Source organism: Nematolebias whitei, chromosome 19 (assembly GCF_014905685.2).
Source record: "Nematolebias whitei isolate Nwh7 chromosome 19, NemWhi1, whole genome shotgun sequence".
Taxonomy (NCBI): domain Eukaryota; kingdom Metazoa; phylum Chordata; class Actinopteri; order Cyprinodontiformes; family Rivulidae; genus Nematolebias; species Nematolebias whitei.
This window is the reverse complement of record NC_056516.1, coordinates 13,537,077-13,546,885: the sequence shown is the minus strand read 5'-3', so window position 1 is coordinate 13,546,885 and position 9,809 is coordinate 13,537,077. Positions and strand designations below refer to the sequence as shown.

The window sequence follows — 9,809 nt, the reverse complement described above, 5'->3', positions numbered from 1 at the left end:
CCTTCTGTTTTTGTTCTCTAAACCTGGGTGAACCTAATAAATGTATAACTTGTTTTAATGTAACTGAACTTTGAACAACACACACAAAAGGGGAAACAAATGAATAAAAGGTTTACATAAAGTGGCTTCTGTAACAGATGAACATTATCCAACATCTGTTTTAGAACAGAAGAGTTTCAGTCCCCAAAGGGCCTCTCATGTGTAAAGTAGATATTTTCTATTTAAAACCTTCAGTCTCATAATTTTCTAAAGCATTAAGCTTAAACTCCAAAATAAAATGAATTGAATTTAAAAGTTTCTTATCATTGAACTTCATGTATAACATTAAAATGTTCATCCTTACCCTCCAAGGGCCAAAACAAACAAACTTTAACAAACAAAAAAAACTTCTTCTGATGGATTTCTTTCCTAGGTATGGGGACAGTCTGGGTGAAGCCCCTGGATCACATCAGAATAAACCTCAAAATAAATGTGTACCATGCTCTGAAAACCACCACCCTGACCACTGTCTCTAATTCTGTGTTCCTAAAAGCTTCTCACCACGGATCAGGGAATGATATTCTATGGTGGTTACTGGAGTTGGTAGGAGAGATCATCTCTCTCCAGTTTTAGCTTCTCTCCATTGGCTCCCTGTCAAGTCCAGCAATGAATATAAAAAACCCTACTTCTAATCTACAAAGCTCTCAACAACCTAGCTCCATCTTATATTCAAGATAGATCTTATTCATCCATATTTTCCTAACAGAGCACTTTTCTCTCAGACTGCAGGTTTACATGCAGTTCCTAGAGTTTCCAGAAGCAGAATGGGAGGAAGATCTTTCAGTTTTCAGGCTCCTCTCTTGTGGAACCAACTTCCAGTTTCTGTCCATGAGGCTGACACATTGTCCAGTTTCAAGACTTTCCTTTTTAATAAATCCTATAGTTAGGGTTGGCTTGTCATGCTGTCATAGGCTTAGATTACTAGAAGACAAATTGACCTAATTTCCTTAAATTAATTGTTAAAATTGAATATTTTTCATTTGATACTATTTCTATCTTAACATGTGATTCTCGACCTGCCATTGTGTATCTGTTCCTCTCAAACTCAGACAGTCGAAGCAGACGGCCGCTTGTCCTGAGCCTGGTTCTGATAAAGGTTTCTTCCTCATGAGGAAGTTTTTCTTTCCACTGTCGCCTTCATGCTCAAGATGAGAGTTCTGTGATGGAGTTATACCCAAAGCAGTCTGCTCCTCAGATAAATGAATTGGGATGAAAGTGGAAAAGTCTGCGAACCACATGGATATATGATTGCACTAGTTCATTTAATTCTGGTTTGGTAAACTGAGCACTAACAACAGCAATGTGTAAATATAAAATCAACAGAAATGATGCAATATCAGACAGGAAAATTATGTTTCTTAAGCTGCAGCTCACCTCCTCCGTAGATTTGACAAAGGTAGGGAAACCGCCACACGTTTCCAAGTCCCACTGCAAAGCCAATGCATGTCAGAAGGTACTGAACCTTGTTGTCCCATTTGGGTCTCTCCTCCACACCAGAGTCTTTAGTTTTCCCCATCCTCAATTTACAAAAGACTCAGTTTATGCCTAATCTGAGCGCTCCTCACAATCCTGCACTCACTCAGATTGTTTTTACGGAATCAAGTAGTTTAAACTAATAATACTATTTTGAACAAAGTCCAGATTTTACCACTCTGGACATGTCCTCGCGGTGAGCGCTTGAGTAAATTCTCTCTCTGGTGGTCAAAGTGATGCCTTGTGGTCGTCTTTCGTCTTCTTGATGCCTATTGACAGGGCTGCAGCTTTGAGAGTCAGAAGCTCAGATTTTTATCAGTTTGTACGATGAAATGAAGAAAATCAGGTCACCAAATGAGATTGAGAGCACCTGACATAAAGATTTTGTGGTTAACCCTCCCTCTTTTTGTAATGGGCGTGATGCTGCTAACCCACAGGAAGCTGAGCTCACACACAGAAGCAGCTGCTTCACACCCAAACGTACACATCCAGCAGTTTGTAGGGTGAAATACAAATTAAGGCAGAAATATATTTGACAAGATAAGTTGCCTGCTTTTTATGCCTTTTTCAAATACCTTCAGGATTTTAGCTTCTTTATTGAAAACATGTGAAGGTTAGATGCATTTACAAATTGTATGCAAAAATAATTATGTGTAACATGTGGGGATGCACGATATTGGATTTTTGGCCGATATCCAATATGCCGATATGTTAAAACTTATTTGGCTGATAACCAATACCAATACCGATATATACAGTATATATTTTCCTAGACCTGACTACATAGTTTTCTCTGCTGTGGAATTAAAATACTTAATTATTCTACATGGTCTTTGTCAATTTGGCCTGCTACCAAATGCAGATGCTAAAAAAGGGGCTGAAAATGATGTAACACTTCATCTTGGATTATGTATAAAGTCAAATTTATTCATGACATTTACTCTAACACAATGACGACACTCGAACAGTGTAAATTTGTAAACTTTCACATATGTAAACTCAACGGTGCGCGTGATGTCATAACGTGCTGCAGGCATATTTGTCACACAAAAACATATTGTATAACAACGCCTTTTAAATCGCTGAGTCACTTTGATGGAATGTCCGATATTGAACTTTATCGCTGATATCGGCCGATACTGATACCATGCCGATAATATTGTACATCCCTAGTAGCATGCATTTTTTTATATTAGCAAACTGATGTACTGCTTGGTGTATGGCCTAGCTTTAATCAGTAGGTAAAAAGAGTGTGATCATCTTTTATGACGTGTTGTAGCTAAACTGATTTCTTCTCTTTTTTTCTATAATTTGCCAAACAATACCTGGAACATACAGTCATATAGAAAAACAGAGCCCCCTCCTCTTTCAGTTTCAGGGGGTTTCAAACGTGAATATTCTAAAAATGATCTGGTCTTTGCCAAGTTCTAATGTATCACATCTAAATTTAAATGTACAAAAACACACAATAGATTCCATTAAAACTGCAGTATATTTGATATACAAGAACAAAGCCAAAACAGTGAAGATGTGTGCTATAAACTTTGATTAAGCTTAAGTTTCTGTCATGAATTTAATTTGTCATATTTTTAATAAATAATAATAATATTTAAATAAAATATGTTGCTTAATTGAGAAATGTGCTACAACTTTGTTTTCCCAAACTCTGAAAAATAAGTGACTAAGATAATCCGTCCCTCTTTAGAGCTCTGCAGCTCAGACATACTTCACACTAGAAACATCGATTAAGGGTTAAACGAGTGACAGAAAGTTGGACTTCAATTGAATGAACTGGCATTGTGATATCTTTAATGGATTTTATACAATTACAATTTAGGCTTTGTAACTTTTGGAAAACGTTACATAGAGATGATCCTTAACTTTAAAATTGTTTGTGTTACGTGAAATGAATACCCAGATGAAAGGACTGAAGAATGCACAACTTCAAGACAGAATGGAAAGTTTAGTGAATTTATTTACAGTGAGAATAAATGGCACAAGTAATGTCAGGAACCCTGAGGAGAAGGAAGAAGGGTCAGATATGAAGGCTTTCAGGAATGGATTACTGTACTTTCTGCCGTACACGTCGAACTGCCATATAGGTCGCATCAGTCCAAATATGTCTAATAAGGTGGAAAAAAAAACAAATATGTTGCTTCGCCGTATACGTCGCATCTATTATGCGTCACCGCAGACAACCAGGAAACGTGGTCCAGTGTTGTGCCCGAAATCAATTGATTGCGTCAACTGGCGTCCTCGGAAGCGTGCACGTGAGGACTTTAACAAGAATTTAACAATATTAACACTTAAAAACAATTATTTGTTTGCTCGACATTGTAGCAAACGTATGTCTCAGTTGAACTTTTCCTTAATAAATGCACTTTAATAGTCAAATCAGCTGCATTTTGCCTGGGCGGTGCAGCTGATTTGATGTTTGCTCCAGGAGTTCCGGAGTGAGACGAAAGTGGCTCTGTATGGCAAGCCAAGTGTCTCAATAATAGCAACTTTTACCTATTAATGAGACACTTGGCTTGCCATATATGTCGAGGGCCCTCTAGTGGCTGAAAATGGTAGTGTTCAATATTTTCCATGTCAGAATGAATGAAATCGTCAGATCTCAGCCAAAAATTGAATTATAAATATGGTGGGGTGGGGGGAAGAGATAAATAAGTTGCTTTGCTGTATAAGTCACAGGGCATGCTAATTTATGCAAAAGAGTGTGACTTATACAGAGAAAAGTACAGTAATCAGATTGTCTCTGGTTCTTACAAGTCAAATATTGGTTGCTTGAGGAGGACTGGTTCCAATAATCTTGTGCAAACAAGGAGTCGTCCAGAGTGGATTGCAGTCTGTGTGCATGTGGTTGGAAGGTGCGTTAGACAGCTGAGGAGGCCACTTGAAGAGTTCCAGGGATTCACAGAGGAGAACGAGGAAGACAGCTGAGGAGGCCACAAGGAGGTTTCCAGAGTAGTGATGGCAGTATGAAACAAAAGCTTCAAAACGTGCTTCGAACCCTGCAGTAAAATTACATCGGACCACTGCTTCGGAGCCTGTTTTGGTGCGGAAAAAGTCACGTGACGTCTGAAACACAAACTGTTTCGTTGTCAGAATGAATCGCTTGACTGGTTCGCGGTCCAAACAGCTGATTCCCTGGCACCGCCTCGTCTCGATTCTGACAGGTGACAGGTTGAGACAGTTTTGAATTGAGAGCTCAACACTATGAAACAGCTCTAAAATGTTTGCAATGTGTTGGAGAGTAGGTGTGTTTCTGCTGTTAGTTTGAATAGAGTAATTATAGAGGCAGCCAGGAAAAGAGGTTGTTCTAACATGTGGGAACACTTCATTCTGCTCATGATGAGGTGGTTTTGGTATTTAAATGTCAAAAAAGTTATAGTAATGTTCAGCAGGGAAGATATTATCTAATCCATTTAACCCATGTATTTAATATAATTACAGTAAAATGATGTATGTGATTTTAATCATATATCAGTATGGGCTCAAATTATTATTATTTTATTTACATTAGTGTATTTGTGCAGGTGCAGTGTTTGGTGTGTTCAACTGAACTGAAGCATCACGATACCTCCTCTGATTAGACACTTCAGCTCCAAACATGGAGATGATGGAGACGTTATTTCATTGTTATTTTAAGAATGATAAAGACTCGGACTCTGCCACAGTTACACAAGCACAATACCATTGCAACATTTTTATTAAATCCCTTCAATGCACATTTATCAACCTTTATTCAAAAACATGTAAGCATAAATAAATTTTCAAACCAGACAACATAGAAAGTTGATGAATTTAAAAAATCTGTTTTTTTACCACAGTAAAGTAGTTTCTTTAACACTAGTCACTCAAGTTCATCAGTGTGTGCCACTAAAAGTATAACGCCTAATTTGACAGCAGCATTGCAAAATGCCACAAGAGGTCACTGTAACTGAAGCTTCAACAAATGAACCTATTTTTGAAACAATTGGCCCAACTGGTTCAATGCTTCATAAAAGCTTCATTTGCTCATCACTATTCCAGAGTTTCACAGAGGAGTCCAGGAACAGGTAAGTCCCAGGAGGTACACTGGAAATATTGAATGATACAGGTAGGTGATTCTCAAGTCTATAGGATACTCAATGGCTAGAAGCACGACTACCATTGGCAGGTAATGCTCCAGCGATGAGAAGAAGTCATCTGTAGTTTTTTATATGCTTGGAGCCTCATCAAGGAGATTGTTCTCAGGTGTGGTAGTTTGGCTCCATCTAGTGATGTCAGGACAGAAATGAAGCAGGAACTCCCACATTTTGAACTTTCTAATTGCTTAATTTTTTTTCCTCCAAACTTTACCCTTTTTTACCATCAATATATTAAAATTTAGACTTTTTACTGTTTAATTTTTAAACTATGTGCTGTAAAGCACACACGTAATTTATTATGAACCCGTGTCACTCTGTGCACCTCAGATGACTCTGCAGTGGTCGGGTGTATCAGAGATGGACAAGAAGCTGAGTACAGGGAACTGGTGGACCACTTTGTGGCATGGTGTGGAAACAATCATCTCATCTTGAATGTGAACAAAACAATGGAGATGATTGTAGATTTCAGGAGAAACAGGAACTGGTCCAACCCTATTTCCATCATGGGAGAAGAAGTGGAGGTGGTGGAGAAGTATAAATACATTGGAGTTCACCTGGACAACATTCTGGACTGGAAATGCAACAGTGAAGCGTCTACAAGAAGGGACAGAGCAGACTGTACTTCCTGAGGAAGCTGAAGTCCATCAGTGTTTGCAGCAAGATGCTGCATATCTTCTATAAGTCTGTTGTAGAGAGCGCTATCTCTTCTGCCATCCTCTGCTGGGGGAGCAGCACCAGAGCAAGTGACTTAAAAAAGATCAACAAGCTCATAAAGAAGGCTGGCTCAGTTCTGGGGACTCCTCTAGAACCTTCGGAGATGATTGTTCAAAGGAGGATTCTTCATAAAATGAAGAACGTTATAGACAACCCTCAGCATCCTCTTCATCAGACTGTCATACAACAAAGTGTCTACAGTCAGAGGCTTCTTCAGATCTGCTGTAGGACAGACCGCTACAAGAGATCCTTCCTGCCCACAGCATCAACATCTAGAACAACTCTTTAATGAAACCAGGACGAAGAGTTACAACAATATTTAATTTCCCTCTGGGATTAATGAAGTATTTTTGAATTGAATTTAATTGAGTTTGTGTCTATAACAAAGACGTGCCAGAAATCAGTTTTTGTTGCTCATGAGAAAACTTTAAATCATGTTTTCAGGAAATCGTGTTCTTTGTTATATTTAGTCTGTTAACTTAAAAGACACAATAATGACTGAGTTTTTTTTATTCAGCAGACGAGAAGAGCACCAGTGACATGAGCCTGAAGGGTGCAGAACAAAACAACAATGACCTGAAGCCCTTGGACAAACCTGCTATTTCCATTCAAACTTATTTATTCTCGTCTTGTAAATGATCAGAAACTGGAGGGGTTGAAAACTGTTCAATCTAAGGCTCAGCACCATCCCGGTGCCTTGAAGCCCAAACTAAAAGTTTGTCTCGTCATCAATGAGGAGTACACAACTTTCTTTGATTTTAACTCTGTATTTCTAGTTGTATGTGATTTTGACCATGTTCAGTGAGTGAACTCTCCACTGGTTTGACTAAAGGTGAAAAACATCTGGTCCTCAGAGGCCGGTGAAGCCACCAGCACCTACGTGCCATTTCTGATTTTTTCCATTGATTTCTCCTGAGTTTTTTTAGTCCTCCAGGGTTTTTGTTTATGAGTATTTTAGCTGCCATGTCAGCCTTTTATCCTTGCTTTTGTTAATAGATTTTATTTTTATTTTACCTTTGAGTTCTCTGAGTTTTGGTTTGCGCATCTGGGTTCTGATTTTCTGCTAAACATGATAGAATGCACAGACCTCAAAGAACCCAGCAGACCAATAACTCTGCTCGAGTTTTGTGCCCAAAAAGTGGTTAAAACTGCACTAAAAGAAAATGAGGCGAGGGAGAGAAGATCAATGTTTTGTGGGACTCACCTGGCTTTCAGGTCTGCTTCCTCCCGGCAGGTCAGGGTTCCCTTCGGATTTTTCTGTTTTTCCTGCACCCCACTCATCTCTGGTGACTCTCTTCTATGAACTTCAGTGCACCACCCAAGCTTCGCTGCTCTTCTGCTCACCGACCACTACCAGTGCTTGGCCATTCTTCAGCGCACACTGTTTGAACACCTGAATCAGCCACATCCTACCCAGTGTCCCCGACTTCTCTGACACCAATACTGCATCAGATAAAAGTTTGGCAGATAACTTTACGCTTAATGACCGCACTCCATAGGTCACCAGGCATTAGCATGAAGAGAATTATCTACAGCCAGATTGAAAAGACTGACCTTCTGATCCGAAGTACTCCAGATACCCGAGTACCAGGAGATCCTCTTGGATGTACAGAGTTTCAAGCAGAGCTGGCTATGTCCTCCGAGCAGTCTACAGGTCCACTCCCTGAGACTCTGTCCCCAGTGTCTGCTGAACCTCCTGCTTCTCCAGATTTTCCCAGGCAGCCAAAATAAGTTGACCCTACAGATTTCCATTTTGCAGCCGCAGAAGCAGCCAAACCTCAACCTCTTTGAGTCCCAGTTCCCCAAGCTGACAGCAGCAGCAGCTCCTCCAATCACCTCAGCTTCAGTTGGACAAAGACAATCCGGGTCACATCACCACTGCCACTGCAAGAGGGTTGAGCTGTCACATCAGCTCCTGTGGTCTCAGAGCCATCAGCTCCTGTGGCCCCCCAGCCATCAGTTCCTGTGGTCCCCCAGCCATCTTCTCCTTTGGTCCCCCTGCCATCAGTTCATGTAGTCCCCCAGACATCAGTTCCTGTGGTCTCCCAGCCATTTTCTCCTTTGGTCCCCCAGCCATCAGTTCCTGTAGTCCCCCAGCTATCTTCTCCTGTAGTCCCCCAGCCATCTTCTCCTTTGGTCCCCCAGCCATCAGTTCCTGTGGTCCCCTAGACATCAGTTCATGTGGTCTCCCAGCCATTTTCTCCTTTGGTCCCCCAGCCATCAGTTCCTGTAGTCCCCCAGCTATCTTCTCCTGTGGTCCCCCAGCCATCAGTTCCTGTGGTCCCAGAGCCATCAGCTCCTGTGGTCCCAGAGCCATCAGCTCCTGTGGTCTCAGAGCCATCAGCTCCTGTGGCCCCCCAGCCATCAGTTCCTGTGGTCCCCCAGCCATCAGTTCCTGTGGTCCCAGAGCCATCAGCTCCTGTGGTCCTCCAGCTGTCAGCTAGCTCCTATGTATGGAACACCAAAATGCTCAAAATTAAATAAATAAATAAAACATTATAAGAAAAATTTTCATCTGTATTCTTTTATTTCATAATTGTTTTTTTTATGATGGCTTATTTACTTCATAATGCCACATTTCAGTAGAATGACTTCAGCTGTGTTTTATACTTTTGGGCTCTTGTTTGTAATGGCTGCAGACCCCTTGTCTTTGGGGACTAACTCTTTAGAAATGGTGATGTAAACTTAAAACTTTGCCTAAAATAAATGAATGCACTAAAATAACGTGTAACTGTGACATTAAATAAAACAAGAATCGACAGAAGTTCCTACCATATTTTAGGCTGCTTATTTATTTATTTATTGTTTAAAACAAAAATTCTACTTCTCTGGGCGATTATGCAAACGAGTTGATGACGTCACGCCGCTACAGCCAATAGCGGCGGTCCTTACTGAGGAGTCAGCAGAGCGGAGGGCAGCGCGCGCCGTTCAGAGCGCGAGTTTGCTAACAGCGTTGTTGACGCTTTGATCACGTCTCAGGAGAGGAGGAAAAAGCGACTTTTAGCCGTCATTATGTCTGTGAGTGACATGTCCGCAGTATTAAACATCCTCCGCGCCCTGTACGGACACGTCCAGACTCTGGAGGAGTTCGTCAGCAGCCTGGACTTCAGAGAGGGCAGGAGGGTAGTTCTGGTCGAGGAGTCCGACACGAACCTCCTCAGATCCTTCGTCACATGTATTTTTGTGTGCTTTGATAAGAAGCTGCAGCAGGTTCCGAGCTGCAACCAGGTACAGGCCACAACATACTTCTAAACTATGTGACAACAATAAACAGGTGTGAAAAGTCATACAGATTTATTTATTTAGTTTACAAATAGGATGGATAAAAATAGAAAAGTAACAAAAACAGCTAGATTCTATGGCGAATGTAGAAAACTAAAAACAGGAACATGTCTGCATTGGACCCTGCCTGGAGTCCAACAGATTCTTAAAGACACTTAGAGAGGTCAA

At 40.8% G+C, this 9,809-nt stretch overlaps 2 protein-coding genes across 2 annotated transcripts in view; one reads left to right on the top strand and one right to left on the bottom strand.

Moving 5' to 3' along the window:
* Positions 1-1,555, bottom strand: part of slc6a18 (solute carrier family 6 member 18) — a 20,019-nt gene extending 18,464 nt beyond the window's left edge. Inside the window, 1 exon segment of the mRNA XM_037693274.1 lies at positions 1,414-1,555. Coding sequence (XP_037549202.1) covers positions 1,414-1,555 — 142 coding nt within the window.
* Positions 1,556-9,371: 7,816 nt separating this feature from the next.
* tert (telomerase reverse transcriptase) overlaps positions 9,372-9,809 on the top strand; it is a 41,292-nt gene continuing 40,854 nt past the window's right edge. Inside the window, exon 1 of the mRNA XM_037693635.1 lies at positions 9,372-9,587. Coding sequence (XP_037549563.1) covers positions 9,372-9,587 — 216 coding nt within the window. The remainder of the gene's footprint in view (positions 9,588-9,809) is intronic.